At 44.7% G+C, this 20,746-nt stretch overlaps 2 protein-coding genes across 2 annotated transcripts; both read left to right on the plus strand.

Annotated features, from left to right (window-relative positions):
• Positions 1–15,191: 15,191 nt before the first annotated feature.
• LOC114306624 (uncharacterized) lies at positions 15,192–16,286 on the plus strand. Its single transcript, XM_028251890.2, has 2 exons — positions 15,192–15,494; positions 15,615–16,286. The coding sequence occupies exons 1-2, from the start codon at positions 15,192–15,194 to the stop codon at positions 16,284–16,286; spliced, it is 975 nt and encodes a 324-aa protein (XP_028107691.2).
• A 1,505-nt stretch (positions 16,287–17,791) lies between these two features.
• Positions 17,792–19,318, plus strand: LOC114306625 (uncharacterized). Its single transcript, XM_082923365.1, has 2 exons — positions 17,792–18,258; positions 18,727–19,318. The coding sequence occupies exons 1-2, from the start codon at positions 17,792–17,794 to the stop codon at positions 19,316–19,318; spliced, it is 1,059 nt and encodes a 352-aa protein (XP_082779491.1).
• The last annotated feature ends 1,428 nt before the right edge of the window (positions 19,319–20,746 follow it).

Genomic DNA, 20,746 nt, shown 5'->3' on the forward strand with positions numbered 1-20,746 from the left:
CCGATTTTCTACCTGGCTTGAACTGCCTTTGATTGGAGCGGGGAAAGCATCATCCACAGCTTTGATCACGATTGCAGATGTTTGTTGCTTGTTCATCCCTCTGACTTTCAGAGCCTCGACTGCCAACAGCAGTTGTTCAATAGGGTCGGCGTCTACCTTTGCCTTGTCTTTTCCTCTGGCCTCAGCCTGATCAAGGGTCGGGGTTGATACTAGCATGTCGCGGCTGTAGCTGGAAGCCACCTCTGGCTGGCTGAGCTATATCACAATCCGCCCCAGTAGCGGGGGCTCCTGTGGTACGAAATTCCCGGTATATGGCGCCGCTGGCGGCGAAGCCGACATTCCATAGGTTAGGTCCGCCACAGACCTTCGTAGATCGCCTATCATCCCCATCAATTCGAAGGTGGTGGGCTCACGAGCCTGGTATAACTGGGGAGCCCAAACCGGGTGCACAACGGGCGACCTGGGCGGGTATGACATGCTGATGCTGGCCTCACTCTGCGGAGCGGTCCCCTGCTCCAATGCAGCCGTCATAACCACAATTTCTTCTGAATTTTGTGCCGCCATAAATCCTGCCTCAACAAAGGGGAGACACTGGCTATTCTGTACCAACTCTGCAACTTTCTGAACTGAAAGGAAAAACAGACAGCATTTCAGCCCAAACTGATCAAACACGGGTGTAGCCAGACAACTGTACCCTACTGCTGATCACTGTTCCCAGAAATCACTGTTCCCGAAAACTGAACCGATACCCGCGGATAACTGATTCTCACAACTGATACTGATACTGGTGTCCCCAGGTTTGATACTCAAACTTGCAAACTGACATGTGCTTTTCCTGTAGAAACACATTCTAGAAGCACATAGCAAGTAAAGAGAGCTCAATCACCCCTATGTTGGGGTAGGGTTTCCCTGTCCTATTTTGTCAGGAGCTAGGGTTTCACTACGCACACAGCGGTTTCAAACAACTTAGCATCGGGTAAGCAACCTGTCCTAGCTTGGAATGGTCACTATGGATCCGAATATGCACTAGGTCGAATGGTCAAAAAGGGTGCCCCGGTAAACCGGGGTTTGTGTTCCCATACTGTCAGAGCCCATAGCCGGTCAGCCTTATGGACATGCCTTGACAAGACAAGCCTCCGGCAAACCGTTCAGGAATGGCAGATGGCAAACACTGTGTTCCTAGGCGCACCAATGCACATGCAATGCAAAGAAACACATAAATGAGATCAAAACAGGATATCATGAGTTCGAGTCAAGGTCTCTAAAAGTCCCCAGCAGAGTCGCCAGAAACTGTAGACGCGCCCGCATGGGCCTCACGCTACTACAGTTCGGACTCGCGATTTTTGTTGTCGCGGTTCTTAATCTTGAACCAAAGAGTCCAAATCTGGCAAATCGTTTTGAGAAACAGATTTTTGAAAAAGTAGTGCCAAACATGGACTGCTTTGCCAGATACAGAGTCACCACCTAAATATTTTTAAAATGGGGAAATTTAGGAAACCATGACTCGGTGCCGAAGGCCACATGTCCGTCATCACCGGAGTTGTCTCGGCTCGGGAGCTTGGGTACGATCGGGGAAGGTCAGCTATGAGCACCCCCTTTCGCCCGGTCCGAAGACCGGCCTCTACTAACCGTGATATCCATTTTTGAAAACTTCATGTATTCTTACACCGATTATTAGCCTAGAATTACTATGTTATGCGCGCAGCAAACAAGTATAGACTAGATTGCCTAATTTGGAAATAAGCATTGCATATCCGTTTGTTTCGAAAAATGTTTTGGATTTGCTACTCGCAAGTAGGCTAAAACACGGATTTCAATGAGTTCTTCCAACTCAAACAATCCAACCTTCACCCACAGGCATCCAAGCAGTTTATAACACATAAGCATCTAGCCACATGTTAAGCATGCTGTCATGGCAACATTCACACTCATGCGATATGCTAAAGCGGAAATACTTACATCGTACACCGTGCCAAAACAAAGAACTCGTTAGCAAACATGCATGATCCAAGCCCATGTTAAGTGCCTAATGCATCGCATACCAAGTGTTGCTAGAATAGGCTCGGCTATCCTAAACATGGCATGTGAGAATGCACAACTATCACATATTCAGTTTAGAATTTGAAGTACAAATGCAGTTGGCGTGATGTACCGAGCCTAATGCATGCAATACAAATGCATGGATGCACACATGCATGGCATAAGGTATGCTAATTTGCCCTAATCTACCATCGTAAGCAGGTAAATAAAAGGGAAGAAAGAAGTGAGGTTGGAAGACATACACACCACCCACACACACTTATTACAAATTTGCCCTCGCTCGGAGGGACCAAATAAATATTATAGATTAATTAACTACGCAAGCTAATTAATAATTACAAATTAATTAATTTAATTAACAAATTAAATTAAGCTAAATAAAAACAGTAAACCGCCTCAGAAAACGCGCCGCCATGCATAGGCTGCCTCTGTTTTCCTTCCTTCACTCCTCTGGAGGCTGTCAAAACCTCAGGACTGCATCCCTAGACACTAGGGAGTGCCACCGGCTGAGTGGAATCACCACCGGCACTGGTGTGTAGCCATCGGCACAAAATGAAGCTGTCGGCAGAGAAATTGTTGCCGGCCGGCACCTTACACTACCGGTCGGCAGAATGTTCCTGCAGAATCTGCAAATGACAGCAACAGAGGGCAAGGCAAAGCATGGCAGCACAATTCAAGGCATATATGCACCAACCATGTCCCTTATCATGATAATGACTCAAAGGGGCATGTGCCTCGATTCTCGGACCACCAATCACGCATTTCCATGCATGATGGCCCAAAGAACCAAGTATGCAACTTTGATTTCAAATGCAATGCAAACCAATCAAACCAAACAAGGCCCAATTCCTATCATTAAGTCAAGGAACAAGGCATGCATGCAAGATGCAATGCAACCTAAGCATACAAACTAAGGATGCAACATGGCATGGTGACAAGCTTATGCAAGCATACAAGCAAACATAGGGGCATGCAAATGGATGCAAAGATGGACTTATGCATGAATTAGGCAACTCTAAATAGGCCTAAAACAGTAGCCATTAATGCCAAAAATGGAGACCAAAGCACATGCACACATGTACCTAATTGAAGGCCAACACTTAAGTACAAAGCAAGCAACATTCAAGCACACTTGAAAGAGGCATTCATGGACTAAAAGCATGCAACATAAGCTCTGAAAATCATGCTAATACATGGTGCCAAACCAACCAACAAATTAAGCCAAGCATGCACCAAATGGCCTAAGTGTTCAAAGCAAATCAATGGGGCATTGAACTACACTTAACAAGACCAAACATGGCATGAAAGGAAGGACCAAAATCAGAGGTTTAGCATGTTAAAACAAAGCTAAAGGACTACTTAGATGGCATCTAAGTGACTCAAAAACAAAGGCATGCATAAACACCGAAACATAGAGCATTGCTACACAAGCTTAAGAGGCATTAAAGATGCATGCAAGGCAATCAAACAAGCATGGAAATGGGACTGAAATAACATATAAAGTGACCCCAAATCACCAAATCGATGCAAAGATGTCATGCTACACATGCACATGCTCAAGGCCAACAAGCCCAAATACAAAGGAGCTATATCAAGCATGCCAAAATCAACCCAAACACTTATGGACAGACCTAAAACAAGGCAAAATATGCACATAATCTTCACAAGACTAAGCCTAAAACATGCTCCAACAAAGGCTAACAACCTAAGGCATATTAACGCATAAACAAGGCATTACATGGAAACTATGCTAAGCATGCATGGAGTACCAAAACCAACTTGAAATCATGTTATATTATGGATATATAAGCACGAAAAACAGCCCAAACATGCTCAACACACACTCAAGCATAATGCTCTCTCAAGAGGCCAAAATATGCCCTTTTCAAGGACAACAAGGAGAGGGGGTGGCCCTCTCCTTCTTGGGACTTCAAGGCATCATCTTCACCACTGAAATCTTCACCACTGAAATCCCTCAAGATTTCAGTGGTGAAGAGACCCCAACACCAAAATCCCGGATCTAGCACAAAATGGCCTAAAATGAGGCCTTTCAAGGCCTAAGGGGGGTCAACCACCCTCAAACAACAAAACACTCTTAATAAACAATAAAGAGGGCTTAAAAAAAGAACTTTTTTATGTTATAAGATAAGCACAAAAACAGCTCTAAGATAGGTAGAAAATCAATGCAAAAAGGGGGAATAAAGGTGTAAGTTTCTTACCCTTGATGATCCCTTCACAAATGGTGCTCCAATGGCCTCCTTTAGCTTGAATCCAACACCAAAAATTCAAAACCAGTCCTTTAGAACCTCAGTTCCAAGAGGAAGGTGAAACACTAGGTGTTTGTGTGCAATAGTAAGACACAAAACACCTAGTGCACAAATGAGAGGGAAAGAGAGATATGAAATGTATCTAACTCAAACCCTAGAACCAGAGCCCAACAATGGCTGTTTTTGCTCTCAAAAATGTCTAAATTCTAACCTAAGTCCTCTCTTTGCCTCCTAGAGAGAGCCTCTCTCTATATGTCTTGTAAAGCTTACAAGACAAGCTTTACAAGAGGGAGATCCCTCCATACACGTGTATGGAGGGATGCAAAAGCAAGACAGCTGTCTAAAAATATCTGCAAAAGCAGATGAACAGCAATCGGCCGGCCAAAAATGCCATCTTGGCCAAAAAGAGTGCCGGCCGGCACTAAAAAGTGCTGACCGGCAACAAAAAGTGCCGGCCGGCAATAAACAATGCCGGTGGCAGCAAACACTAGCCGGTGGCCTCTAGCCACTGCCGATGGTGGGTGGGGATGGTCTACAAGCCCTACCCTGCCTCTCAAGGGCAAGATGCAAGTGTTTGGTGCAAAACCAGACACTAAACGGTCGAGTTCGGGGATCCTGAGGCAAGGCGCGCGAACCGAGACCTCCGGGAACTCCAAACGAACACAAACATGGAAGATCACCGTGTGTTCAAACGGTGACGTCCAAGTCTTGAGGACGGTCAAAAATGGGGTGTCTACACTGATGCATCTGATACTTTTGCAGGCTTCTTCCGAGTATACCCGGCAGTCCTTGGAGCTGAATGCCTCCATGATGGGGATGTTGCAGCGGACTTTTGACCTCCTGGCCCTCTATAGTATTCCGGTATGTTCTTCTGATCACGGTCTCAAACCATACACATAAGCTGCTTCATATAATCTGGTGCACAACACAACACTTGATAAGCTGCTCACGGCATTCATACACTGTACTCATACACTGTATTCTGCACTGATAAACTGCTCACAGCATTCGCACACTGTACTCATACACTGCATTCTGCACTGATAAACTGCTCACGGCATACTGATGCGTTTGCCTCTCATACTTTTCAGCCTCCTTTCCGGATTCCCACTGTGGGAGGTGTTCCAGCCAGGCCTTCTGTCCCTGCCGAAGGAGATGGAGAGGGCAGAGTATTCCCCTGCACCAAGGTGGGGCGCACTCACGTCAGGAGTAGCTCGCGGGCTCCAGTCCCTGATGACGATGACGAGGAGTCGGAGGCGGAGGCGGAGGCGGAGGCAGAGTCGTCGTCGGAGGAGACCGGAGACGGCTCGGACTCGGGCTCAGATGACAGCGCTGATGATGCTCCTGGACCTTCGTCCAGGAAGAGGACTAGGACGGACTCCCAGGTCTGAGATCCTTTGTCATTGATCCAGATTTTTGTTGTTTTTCTTTTTCTTTTTCTTTTGTACCTTTTGCTGGTAGCTAGAGTACCTTGTACTGCCGCAGGCAGATTTTTATTTCCAAAACCATGTACTTGAAACAATGATGAAATGAAACAAACTTTTTGTCCGAAAAAGTGTAAGTGTTGCAATTGTAAATTTCATATATTGCATCGCATTGTATCATGTTGCACCTCAATGTAAATGAAATTGATCTGTTGTCTGAAAATTGAACACTTGCATTGTAATAATCAGATAACGAACCGGCCAACAGCAAAACAACCCATACCAACCACTGCACATTCTGAACACTCGGCTCATACTCTACTGGGGATTAATCTGCATACAGCTCATAACACAGCGCTTGGTTCATTTTGCACACAGCGGATCCTGAACAAACAGTCCAAATCTGACAAGACGGACCATGAAGGTTGAATCTACTGAAGTTGAAGCACACTCAGATGCGATCTGAAACCCAGAAGCTTCAAAGAGGCCCAGGTTTTCCTGTTCACACTTATCGGGGGTGGACCCTGCAGTTGTATGAAAGAGCCAAACCATGTTTTTGCACAAATGTGGAGAATGTCACAGCATTCTGAGCACAAAAACGATTAATTTTTGAAATTGAAGAAGGGGTTTTTTTTTTTAAAACTGGGGTAGTGAGCCTACAACTGGACATAGCGAGAATGACTCAACAGTGGAGACAAAAAAGGTAAACAACCTAAACACAACGAGACACACTCGAAAAAGACTCAAAACAAAGGTTGAAGTAAACAAGACAAAAGACACGACATACCGACGTGCTAACGGAGACGGGGGACCTCAGATCACGAGGAGCCAGTTTCTCTGGTTATTGTTTCCCACCCTTTCTTATTTGTGGTTCTCACATCATTCGGCCCTCAGGCTCAGTTTTTCTCTCAAGACCCTTTGGCTCGTTTTTTCTCTCAACTTACACCTCTCTATTCTTTATTCTCTCATTTTTATCCCTCCCCGGGGTGTTTAATGGATGAATAGGAAGTTGTGTGTTCACGCCCGACATGGTTAGCTCACGACTATTTCTTCTGGTGGCGTTTGGTCGATGCCCCAGGTAAAGGGAATGGAGTACTTTGATCCCTTCAGATTCATGCTTCACACTTGGTTTCATACCTCGTTGCTCGGAGGTTAAGAGAGTTTTCAGCCCTTTATTGACAACTTCAGTTGTGCCCTTTCTTGGCAAGTATGTTGGCGATGGGGGAAAGACAGAGCACCTGACTCAACTGTGCCCCTAGTTCATCATTTTGACCATTTTTGGTTTTGGTTCTCCACTGAAACAATTTTGACCAAGATGAGAGTCAGATTAACATACTTGCTCAATTTTTTGATTTATAATCATGCAAGTCGGGTTATCAGCATTGAAAATTTTCGTTTTTGGGTCCAAAATGGTCTAAGTTTTGGAAAAACAGTTTTCGAGAAAATAGTCAACCTCAGTAAAAATTTTCAAAAGCTATTTTTGCAAACAGTCAATGCTCAAAGACCACGGAACCTACTCTCAAGATGCACAACCTCGGATCGGAGGCAATGGAAAATTGCCCCTTGTTTGAAGGACGCTGCATGGCAACAGAAAGTTGCCCCTGGTTTGAACGGCGACTCATGGCAACGGAAAGTTGCCCCTTGTCTGGATGATGCCGCAACATATTGTAAACAGTCCTCACTAGTGATGATCACGACCGAACTTTCTCGGATACAGTGAAGACGAAGATGGTCAAAACCAATATATGGACACAGTCACTTTGAAGGTGTTGGGGGCTGGGCTTCGAGATGAAGTTGCCTACGTATCCGGTTATCACAACCGAACTATTGGATTGGGGGAGGGCAAGAATAATCAAAACTATTACATGGACTGAGGCGCTATGAGAGCGTTGGGGGTTGGACTTCAGGATGAAGTTGCCTACGTATCCCAAACATGGGAATCAAGCCTTACGTAGTTCCGCTTAAGGTACACTCGGGTATTTTAACCTTCACATTTTAGGCTCTAACTTTTGCCAAGGCGCCCGATGCGTATTTTCGACCTTACGAGCTTTTCTTTCCTTTTTCTTTCTTCCCTTTCCTTTTTTTTTCTCTTTTGTATATTTTTTTTTCTTTTTTTTATTTTTCTCTTTTTTTTTATATATTTTCTTTTGCTCTAACTTTTGCCTGGGTCGCCCTTCCGGGTTTTCGGCCCAGCGAGCCGCTCAAATGGTAAAAGTGTAACAAGTCCATGCCAAATGGTTTTAGGGTTTTGAAGCCATCCGTATCCAGGTGAGTGGCTGTTGCATTGACTTACTGAAGGACCCATCTTCGGTTCTTCGAGCAAATCGGACATTTTTGCCCCTAGTTTGGAGGGGTGCTTCTGTTCTAGCTTTATAGGCTTTTCCTGATGAGGCTTGATCTTCTTGATCTGACTTTGGTGCCTCTTGTTCGAGGGCTGCTTCCAATCTGGCCACACAGGCCTCTCTTGATGGTCGATCGTTGAACACTCCGAATTGTGGTTCAAGGCTTTAAAACAAGGGCTTGAGTCTTGAGGCTGAGAGCGATCCTAAGCTGCACAATCTCAAGAGTGATCCCACACAGGTCTTCGCAGGACCGCGCAAAACATTTTGTTTTTGAAAGTTTTTAAAGAAGCGACAAATCGCTCGCGCTGAAGATAGTGTGGAACCAGTCTAGATCAAGCCAGGGTCCTTCTCAGTACTCACGCTGACAAGCATGATTTCAATCATTAAGGGCTTAGCACGCCTCTCTTTCTCTCAATTTGATCAAAGTTTGCAAAACCCGAGGAATTCCTTCTTCTTTGTTTTCACTGCAGTGTTCAAAAAGTTTTGAAAAACTTAGGTCAATGCAATGATTTTCAGGGCACAAGAGAACAGGTGGAATGTACTGCTGTTCCATTCAAGTCCCCTGGCACAACTAATTCAGAATAGTAGTAAGCATGGAAACATGATAGCCGTAGTTGTTTCATTCAGATTCCCGGGTTGCAACTGGCTCCATGACAGAGACAGACTCAAAAGAAAGCAAAAGGGTAATTACAAAACAAAACGGTGTTCGAGGCAATAGCTCCGGAATCACCCGACATTCTATACAAAGGGGACTGACTCGCTACAACAAAACAGACCCATAAGCAAAAGGACTGACTCAAGACAACGAGACAGACTCAAAACAAAACAAAAGACTGACTCGACACCCAAGCCAGAATTTACAAAACTAGCACTCGCAGATGCTCCAAAAATACGTGCCAGACGCCACATCCAAAATACGCCGAGCACCGCCTGTCGGTGGTTCACTTCCTGATTACATACTTGCAGTATCAGTATCCTCAAAATCCAATAACTGGGTAGTAACGGACTTGGCTGAGGTGGGCAGGAGGATAACTTCGTTGTCGATCAAGTCTTGCACCTCATGACGGAGGTGAAAACAATTATCGGTAGCATGACCGGTTTGCTGGTGGTACGCACAGTACAAGGCAGCATCATGTGTAGTAAGGAGATTCTTTGGGAGAGGCCGAGGCTCCAAGGGTTTAAGATGCCCCCTTTCGGCAAGGATCTGAAGTGCCTTTGACAATGGCATATAGAGAGCGTGAAAGACCCTACGCCCTCGGGGCAGGTACTTTGAAGGTTGAGTATTCTTGCTAGACGCACTAGCGAAAGGGTCGGCAGACGCCGCCTTGGCTTTCTGATCTTTCCCAGGTACAGGGTTGGGAGTGGAAGGAACTGTTCTAGCATGACGGGGCCTATCCCGATTTTCTAACTGGCTTGTACTGCCTTCGTTTGGAGTGGGGAAAACATCATCCACAGCCTTAGCTACGACTGCGAATACCTGTTGTTTACTCATCCCCTCAGCTTTAAAGCCTCGACTGCCCATAGCAGTTGTTCAATGGGATCGGCATCTGCCTTCATTTTGTTCTTGCCTCTGGCCTCATCCTGATCGAGGGTTTGGGTTGATGTTGATACGTCATTGTTATAGTTTGAGGCCACCTCGGGTTGGCTAAGTTCGATCACAATCCGTCCCAACAGTGGGGGCTCCTGTGGGACAAAATTCCCGGCATACGGTGCGGCTGGTGGCGAAGCTGACATTCCATAAGCGAGATCCGCCACGGACCTCTGGAGGTCACCTATCATTCCCATCAATTCGAATGTGGTGGGCTCACGAGCCGGATACAACTAGGGGGTCCAGACTGGGTGCGCGATAGGCGACCTGGGTGGATGCGGTGCATCCACATTGGTCTCGCTTTGTAGAGTGATTCCTTGATCTAATGCGGCCGTTATAACCACAATCTCCTCTGAATTCTGCGTCATGATAAGTCCGCTGTACTGAACGGTGACTGACGGATTAGATATCTGTCATGCCTCAGCAAGGGGGAACACTAGCTATTCTGTATCAACTCTCTGAACCCCCCCTAAAAGGAAAAACAAGCAGTGTTTCAGCCCAAATGGATCAAACACAGATGTAGCCAAACAACTATACTCTACTGCTGACCATTGTTGCCCAAAATCACTACCCCCAAAATACTGAATCGGATACCCACAGATATAACTGATTCTCATAAACTGATACTGGTGCCCTCAGGCCTGATACTCAAACTTGCAAACTGATATATACGTTCCCTGCAGAGATGAACTCTAAAAGCACATAGCAAGTAAAGATAGCCAAAACACCCCTAAGTTGTGGTAGGGTTTCCGTGTCCTATTTTGTCAGGAGCTAGGGTTTCACTATGCACGCAGCAGTTTTCAAACAACCTAACATCGGGTAAGCAACCTGTCCTAGTTTGGCATAGTCACTATGCATTTCGATATGCACTAGGTCGAATGGTCGAAAAGGGTGCCCCGGTAAAATCGGGGTTTGTGTTCCCAAACTGTCAGAGCCCACAACCGATCAGCCTTATGGCATACTTTGACAAAGTCAAGCCTCCGGCAAATCATTCAGGAATGGCAGATGGCAAACACAGTGTCCTAGGCGCACCAATGCACATGCAATGCAAAGAGACATATAAATGAAATCAAAACAGGATATCATGAGTTCGAGTCAAGCTCTCTAAACTCCCCAGCGGAGTCGCCAGAAACTATAGACGTCCCCGAACGCCCCGGGAGGGTGAGTCCCGTTCTGTTCGTTTTGGGTTCACTACAGTTCGGACTCTCAAATTGTCCCAGTTCTTAATCTAAATGAAAGAGTCCAAATCCGGCAAATCGTTTTGAGAAAAACAGATTTTTAGAAAAGAAGTGCCAAACATGGACTGCTTTGCCAGATACAGAGTCGCCACCTAAATATTTTATTTTAGGAAATTTGGGAAACCCTGACTCGGTGCCAAAGGCCACGTGTCTGTCATCGCCAAAGTTGCCTAGGCTCGGGAGCTTGGGTACGATTGGGGAAGGTTAGCTATGAGCACCCCCTCTCGCTCGATCCGAAGATCGGCCTCTACTAACCATGATATCTGTTTTTGAAAACGTTATGTGTTCTTATTTCGGTTATTAGCCTAGAATTACTACGTTATGCGCACAGCAAACAAGTATAGACCAAATCACCTAAATTGGAATAGAACATTTCATGCTTGTTTCGAAAATGGTTTGCTACTCGTAAGTAGGCTAAAAGGCAGGTTTTGCCACCCTCAAGTGGGCTTTAGAAAAGATGGTTTTGCCACTATCTAGTGGGCTTAAAACTCACAGTTTTAATACATTATTCCAATTTAGGTAATTCAACCTCCACCCACAGGCATTCAAGCAGTTATATCACATAAGCAAGTAGCCTCATGGTAAGCATGCTGTCATGGAAACACTCACACGCATGCGGTATGCTAAAGCATAAATGCTTATCGGGTACTCCAAGCCAAAACAAAAGCTAGTTAGTAATCATGTGCATGATCCTAATTCATGTCGAGATGGCTAATGCAACACATACAAGATGAAACTACAATCGGCTCGTCTATCCTAATGATGGCATGTGAAATGCTGCAACTAACAGGTATTCAACTTGGAATTGAAATACAAGTGCAGTTAGTATGATATACCGAGCCCGGTGCATGTAGGACAAATGTATGGATGCACGCATGCATAGCATAAGGTATGCTAATTTAAATATGCCCTAATAGAAACCATCAAAAGCAGGTAAGTAAAAGGGAGAAAGAAGTGGGGGATTGGAAGACATGCACACACGCACCCACACTTATTACAAGTTAGCCCTCACTCGGAGGGACCGAAAGAATAATACAATTTAACTAACTAACAAGCTAATTAAATATTACAGACCACCTAATTAATTAAGCAAATTAATTAATCTAATTTAAGCAATAAACAGCCTCGAGAAGAGGGTCCAATGCGATGCGTGCTCGATTTCGCTCGGAAGTCACTGCCATGCACAAGCTGCCTCTGCTTTTACTGTTCTGCTTCTCTGAAAATTGCACAACTCACAAGGTTGCTTCTCTGAGTGCTGTAGAAGACCACCGGCTGAAGGGATTGGTCACCGGCCATGTATGATGGTCACCGGCCACAAAATAATCCATCGGCCAACGATTGATGGCCGGTCGGCACTTAAGATGGCCGGCCGGCCAAATCTTCCTGCAAAAACTGGTTTGACAGCAGCAGAGGACAGAACTTGGCATGGCAATGCATTTCAAGCAATGTATGCACCAACCACGCTCCTTATCATATTTATGACTCAAAGGAGGATGGGCCTCGGTTCTCGGGCCACCAATCACGCGTTTTCATGCATGATGGCCCAAAGAATCAAGTGTGCATGTTGATATGGAATGCAATGCACATAATCAAGCAAATTGAACTCAACCTCTATCACAAGCAATTCAAGAGGCGAAGCGTGCATGCCAATGCAATGCAATCCTAAGCATGTCGACTAGTATGCAACATGGACAATGCTATGAAGCATACAAGGCATACAATGGTCATGCAAGACATAGGGCATGAGACAATGCAACTAACAAGTATGCAAGGCACAATGTGGGTGTTCGAGCATGCAAGCAAGCATGTGACTTCATTCAATCATGCAACTCCAATCATGCAACAACACACAAATATGCAACAACATACAAGGTGGGCATACAACAACATGCAAAGGGGTGGGCTTAAACTAATTTACGCAGCCCTCAAACAAGCCTAAAATAGTGGCCAAAATGATGCAACAAAGGCATGAAAACACACACACAAATATGCATCAACAAGGGCCTAAACATGGAGCATAAGCCATCAACTCTTCAAAGCATAAAAGGGATGGAAAATGCAAGCATATAAGCACATCATGAGGTCTAAAATAACATACCAAGTGATTCCAAACCGCTGAAACAAAGCAAGGATGGTATGCTAGAGAGGCCAAAGCTTAAGGCATTCAAGAGGGATTGCATGGTAGCTATACAAAGCAAGACATAAATGACTCAAATGACCTAAAACAGTCCCTTAGCACATCAAAATATGCATATAAGCTTCACAAAGCTTAGCCAAAACACATGAGCATGGTAGTCTAAATGCTATGCATGTATTGAGGTAAATCATGGCATTACAAGGCATGTATGCTAAGCAAGCATGGTGTACCAAAACCAACTAAAAACAGAGCTATATCATGACATAATAAGCATAAATATCTGTCAAGGCATGGCCAACATGAACCTAAACATGATGCTCACTAAAGAGGCAAAAATGGCCCTTTTCAAGGACAACAAGGAGAGGGGGTGGCCCTCTCCTTCTTAGGACCTCAAGGCACCATCCTCATCACTGAAATCCCTCTAGATTTCAGTGGTGAGGAGGCCCAAACACAATGGTCCCGGAGCTCAACTGAAATGGCACAAAACAAGGGCCAAACAAGCCTTAAGAGGGGTCAAACAACCCCAAAGCTTAAAACACCCATAAGAAACTATTTAGGGCAGATAAAAACAAGGCTTTTCTATGTTATATGTTAAGCTCAAAAATAGTTGCAAGATAGGCAAAAAGGCTATGCAAGAATGGGGAACAAAGGGTGAAGTTCTTACCCTTGATGACCCTCTTCACAAACAATGGTCCAGCAGGTTCTCTAAGCTCAAAACCAGCCAAGAACTTCAAGGAAAGACCTCTGGTACCTTAACAACTAAGAAAAGGTGTGATAGTGGGTGTTTGTGCACAAAAATGAGACTAAACACACACTAAACACAAGAGAGAGAGATATACAGAGATAGAGGATATATGTAAACCCTAACCCTAAAGCTCAAGCTCTAAAAATGTTATCTAAGTTGTCTAACCCTAAAAGAGGGAGAGGAGGCCTCCTCTTATAGAGCTTCATTCTTGTAAGCTTACAGGACAAGCTAGCTAAGAGGGAAATCCCTCCATACATGTGTATGGAGGGGAGCCAAGTGCATGCCAGCTGCATGAAAATATTTGCAAAAGCAGATGCACAGTAGTCAGCCCCCCAAAAATGCAATTGACCAAAAAAAGATAGTTGGCCGGCCATCTATAGTGTCGGACGGCCAAGCATTTGGCCGGTGGCAACAAAACACAGCCAGTGGCCTCAAGCCATGGCCGGTGGAGTGTGGGGATGGCCCACAAGCCATTCCCTGCCCCTCCAATGCGAAGCATAAGTGTTTGGTACAAAACCAGACACAAAACAGTCGAGTCGAGAGATCCTGAGGCAAGGCGTGTAGCCGAGACCTCCGGGAACTCAAGACGAACACAAACATGGATGATCACCGAGTGTTCAAGCAGTGACGTCCAAGTCTTGAGGACGGTCAAAAATGGGGTGTCTACACTCCCCCCTCTCCGGGGCAAGCCACTGATTCTGCTAATGAAGTCCCAGACGAAGACTTTGATTGGTCGGGAAACGAGAACTAATTCGAGGGGTAGTAAAACTAGACTTTTGTAAGATCCGCTGATGAGGATCCCTAGAATAAGATAGCTTGAACTTGTGTGCGTGGATGCTCTTGAACGTAACTCTGAGAGAGGAGCCCCTTTTGTAATGATGCCTATTATTATACATATATAAATGATGTGTTGATCTATGTTATTGATTGTTACTTGCTTTAGTGCACCCTAAGGAAACTGAACCTTTATTTCAATCTAAGTAGTAAGATTTTCTAAGACTGGAAACCAACTAACCTCGTGCCATGAACAGAATGGTAGGCACGCAAGCTAATGGCTATATCGAAACCAACAACAATGTACGAAACCGCTCCAAGCATCAACATGAACCCATCCCCACAGGGGCTGACATCCCCAATAACCTAGGTCATCAGATCTTGGAGGAACTATGGCAATTAAGGAACAATCAGCAGAATGAGAGGACTCGACTCTTTTCTGAGTTTCGGAAGCAGAGGCCCCCAAAGTTCACAGGCGTACCGGACCCGAAAATGGCTGAGAATTGGCTTCGACAGATAGAGAAAATGCTAGACACCATGGTCATCACCGAGGCCGCTGATAGAATAGCTTTGGCAACATTCGAGCTTGATGATGAGGCTGACCATTGATGGGAGTTAATGAAAAACACTCGTGACATGGCAAGCCTATCATGGAACCAATTCAAGGAACTATTCTTAAGTAAATATTTCCCAAGTACTATTCGTCTAGGACGAGTCAAGGAATTCCAGAACCTGGAACAAGGAAATATGACCGTGACCCAGTATGCTGCAAAATTCGAAGAGCTAGCCCGCTATGCAACTAGACTCGTGGCAAATGATGAAGAAAAAGCAAGGATGTTCGAGTGGGGACTGGATCTTACAATCAGGGGAAGAGTCCTTCCGCAACGACTCCCCTCATATGTCGAGGTGCTGGAGATGGCATTAGAATCTGAAAGGGAAGTGAACAATGCCAGAAAGGCTTGGAACAAGAAAAGAGAAAGTCAGGCGACTATTGGACCCCAGAGGAACCAGAAGGGAAGCATGACCTCAAAGCCCTACTCCAGACCATAACCACAACAGCAACGACAGCAACCGCAACAACAGATTCAGAGAGGAGGCTATCAAAGGCCGGCGGGACAAATCCAGTGCTTTCATTGCCAACAATTAGGGCACAAAAGGAGCGAATGCCCCCAACTCCCCCCATCTGGATACCAAGGAGGAGGTTCCGGAGCAAATTCCCAGGCATTAGGTGGGCAGAAGCCTTGGACAAACAAGACCGGATCTACCGGGCAGCAGCACCAGAAGAGTGGAGGAACTCAAAACACCAAGACCAGTGGCAACCAGAAGGCAACCGGCAGAATCTTTGCCCTGCAAGAGGAAGAGGCGGACCTGTTTGTAATTGATGGTAATTCAGTACTATACAATTCTTGGGTGAATGTTTTATTTGATACCGGTGCATCACATTCTTTTATATCCTCTGCTTGTGCTGAGTCATTAGAACTTGAATGTGAACCTTTAGAAACTGCCCTAAGTGTAATGCCACCTATGGGAGGATGCATTCGGGTAGGATTGATATGTAAGGATTGTAAGATAGGGATGTCGAACCTACGCTTAACTTGCGACCTTCGTGTTATGGAAATGTCGGACTTCGATATCATCTTGGGCATGGACTGGTTGTCCGCCCACCGAGCGGTGATCGACTGTCAGCAGAAGAAAGTGGTAGCTCATACACAAGATGGAACATGTTTCTAGTTTAAGGGGGATAGACAAGACCCCATGGTTTCGACAAAACATCAGATGCAGTGGTGCGATCAACTTGTCGGTATGATAGCAAGCCTGATTCTAAATGAGGAAGGTCGAGGAGAGTTAGAGCTTCCACGCGTAGTGTGCGATTATGCAGATGTGTTTCCCATGGAATTGCCAGGATTGCCACCAACCCGAGAAGTAGACTTTGGCATCGAGCTACAACCTGGAACTACCCCAATATCCATTGCTCCGTATCGCATGGCACCAGCAGAACTGCGAGAATTGAAGACACAACTACAGGAATTGCTCGAGAAAGGATTCGTTAGGCCAAGCACTTCGCCATGGGGAGCACCCGTGTTGTTTGCTAAAAAGAAAGATGGGTCGTTGAGGCTATGCATCGATTATCGTCAACTCAATCATGTCACGATTAAAAACCAATACCCACTCCCAAGGATTGATGTCCTTTTTGACCAACTTAGAGGCTCAAGGTGCTATTCGAAGATCGATCTCAGGTCAGGTTACCATCAATAACGAGTCAAGGAGGAGGATATACTGAAGACTGCCTTTCGTTCTAGATATGGCCACTATGAATTTGTAGTAATGCCCTTCGGACTAACCAATGCACCAGCAGTATTCATGAGCCTAATGAATAAGATCTTTAGACCATACCTTGACCTGTTTGTAGTAGTATTCATTGATGACATCTTGGTTTTTTCAAGGTCTGAAGAAGAGCATGAGCAACATTTAAAGATTATCCTCCAAGTTCTTAGGGAAAATCGGTTATACACCAAGGCAAGTAAATGTGAGTTCTGGTTGAATGAAGTAAAATTCTTAGGGCACGTGGTATCAAAAAATGGGATTGCGGTGGATCGAACCAAAGTGGAGGCAGTATTAGATTGGAGACAACCAAAAACCGTGTCGGAGATCCGCAGCTTTTTAGGATTGGCCGGTTATTACCGGAGGCTCATCCAAGATTTCTCCAAACTAGCTAAACCAATGACTCGTCTGACGCAAAAGGGAGTAAAGTATGAGTGGGACGAAGCTTGCGAAAAATCCTTCCAGGAGCTGAAGAAGAGGTTAACTAGTGCGCCAATTTTGACCATCCCAGAATGAGAAGAGGGGTACACTGTGTATTGCGATGCGTCTAAAGAAGGGTTAGGTTGCGTGCTCATGCAAAATGGAAAGGTAGTCGCATATGGATCCAAGCAGTTGAAACCTCATGAGCGCAACTACCCCACCCACGATTTGGAATTAGCAACCGTGGTTTTTGCGCTAAAGCAATGGCGACATTACCTGTACGGGGAACAATTTGAGATTTTCACGGATCACAAGACCTTGAAGTATCTATTCACACAGAAGGACCTTAACTTGAGACAGAGCGATGGATGGAGTATCTTGTGGACTTCCAGTTCACTCTCTCATATCACCCCGATAAGGCCAATGTAGTAGCAGATGCTCTAAGCCGTAAGAGCAGAGCGATGGTGGCTAAGATCTCCGTCAAGGAATGAGATATGGTTAAGACACTCAGTGAGTTCAGGATCCAAGTAGAATCTCAAGATACAAAAGCATGTCTTAGTGCGCAGAAGGTGATGCCTAAGTTGAGGAATGAGGTCATGGAGGCCCAGAAGCACTATCAAGAGGTAGCTTACATCAAGGGACGTCTGGAATCAGGAGAGCCCATGCCCGATTGGGTAATTCACCCCGATGGAAGTTTAAGATACCAGGGTAGATTGTTTGTACCAAGTGACGAGTTACTTAGAGGAAAGGTACTGAAGGAATGTCACCATTCTGCATTTGCGGTACATCCAGGAAGGACTAAAATGTACCAAGATTTGAAGAGGCAGTATTGGTGGAATGGAATGAAGAAGGAAGTGGCTAAATTCGTAACAAAATGTTTGACATGCCAACAAGTGAAACCGGAACATCAGAAATCAGGAGGAATGTTGCAACCTCTACCAATAGCCGAATGGAAGTGGGAGTATGTGACGATGGATTTTGTGACAGGGTTGCCTAAGTCACCTAGAGGGCGTGATGCTATATGGGTAATAGTGGACCGTCTTACCAAGTCAGCACATTTTTTACCCTATAAGATGACCGACACCTTAGAGTCTATGTGCAGACTTTACATTGGGGAAATCATTCGACTACATGGAATTTCGGTATCTATTGTGTCAGATCGTGATCCACGATTCACCTCTCGATTTTGGGGAAGCCTGCAAGAAGCTCTTGGTATAGAGTTATGTTTTAGCACCGCCTTTCACCCGCAGACAGACGGACAATCTGAACGCACTATCCAGACGCTCGAGGATATGCTGAGAGCTTGCACAATGGATTTTCAAGGAAATTGGGAACGACACCTACCACTAATTGAATTCGCCTACAACAACAGCTTCCAAGCTTGCATCGGTATGGCACCCTTTGAAGCATTATACGGATGACCTTGTAGATCGCCGATTTGTTGGACGGAAGTGGGTGACGCAAATCTGGTGGGACCCGAACTTGTCCTAGAAACTACTGAGAAGGTCAAATTGATCCGACAACGGTTAAAGACTGCTCAGGACTGTCAGAAGAATTATGCAGACCGAAGGAGGAGACTGTTGATGTTTCATGTAGGCAGCCACGTGTTCCTAAAGATGCAACCCAGGCGTGGAGTCATACGTTTTGGAAAAAAGGGGAAGCTGTCACCCCGATGTATTGGGCCTTTCAAGGTATTGGAAAGAGTGGGCAAAGTAGCATACAGACTAGCCCTACCCCCGCAGTTAGCAGGAATACACAACGTCTTCCATGTATCTATGTTGAGAAAATACATCACTGACCCGTCACACGTCCTCAAATGGGAAGGTATCAGCCTTGACAAGGATGTTACATTTAAAGAAGGACCGGTAGCAATACAGGACAGCCGAGAGAAGGACCTCAGAGGCAAGACGGTTCACTTGGTGAAAGTGTTATGGTGTCACCAAGGAATTGAGGAATCTACTTGGGAGCACCAGGATTGGGTGAAGGTAAATTACCCCGAGCTTTTCGAAAGCAATATGTAGCTGAATTTCGAGGACGAAATTGTTTTAAGGGGGATTGGTTGTAAGACCCCTAAAATATGTATTTACTTTTAAGACCTTAATGATGAATTATTTTCTTAAAGCCCTCGTTTACTTGAATTAATTCGAATCTTGTCGGTTAGCAATTTCTATTTTTATTTTTATCGAAATATAAATTTCTCTGACCAGATTAGTTTCCCTAACTTAATTTAATTCTACCTAGGTTTCATGTAATTAACTTCAATCCCTCACTCTTTATTTAAATTTTAAACTTACCCCAAATTAGTACTTGCACATTGTACCTTGGTATACCATCAATCTTGCAATATATATATAGGTATATATACACCTTGAGGGATGTGCCTAGGACCAAAATTAATAAAATAGTCACCCAACACACTCTCCCAAGGCCGGCCCTCCTAGGGAAGGGAGAGACAAGCCAATTTTCAAGGACTATGATTAAGATATTCTAGGAAATCCAAACCTAGTGACCTAGACTTAGGTTGCAAATCTCAAAACTAGTTACCTTTCAACTAAAGATCAACTAATTGATGCCAAAACCTATGATTTAGCACCTTAGTTACTCCTATCCCATTTGACACCAACCAAAATCCTAGCTTTCCCATCCATTTTCAACTAAAGGGCTTTTATGTCCTTTTACACCAAAATTGCCTATATATACCACACCCCCCTAGCTTACAAACTCACACAACACACTCACTCACACACACATTTTGGTTAGAGAGAGGGAGGAGAGCAAGGAAGAGAAGTTTAGCGGAGAAGAAGGAGGAAGAGGAGAGTTTCTTGTGCAAAGCTTGGAAGGTAAGCCACAAACACAACCTTCTCTTCATTTCCTTTTCTAATGCATGTTTTTGAAGATTCTAAATAATGTTTTCTACTAAGATTTGAGTATTGAGTCCATCTCTCTTGTATTTCCCCATTTTGGTACCAATCTCTCAATTTTTCAAGGGCACTCCTTCAAACAAATTTTCTGAGTTAAACATGGGATAGTTAGCATATTTTCCTCACAAAAGAAATGAAACTTTCCCATGGTGGAACCCCCTTTTTATAAATTTTCTTGTTTTGGGCATCCTACATTAAAACCTATTTTTACAGTCATCTTTCAAAACTTTCAGAAAAATGTACAAAAATATTCTGAACCTCTATTTTATGTCAAAGCCTTCCTTTAGAAGTTATCTTTCAATTAAAATTTGTTTCATCGAAAAACATTGAGCGGTTTGCAAGAAAATCAAGTTTTCGTAACAGTCGACGGATCTGGGCAGATTCTGGACAGTGCTGAGATACTTTCTAAATAATCTAGAATCTGGAAGAGCAACCCCAATTCCGAAAAATTTTCTATAAACCCGATTGAATCCTCTATAAACCACAGGAAGGCCAAGCCGGTAAAGGGTCTAAAATAGCTCTTTCATC

Source organism: Camellia sinensis, chromosome 4 (assembly GCF_055761805.1).
Source record: "Camellia sinensis isolate YWXY chromosome 4, ASM5576180v1, whole genome shotgun sequence".
Lineage (NCBI taxonomy): Eukaryota > Viridiplantae > Streptophyta > Magnoliopsida > Ericales > Theaceae > Camellia > Camellia sinensis.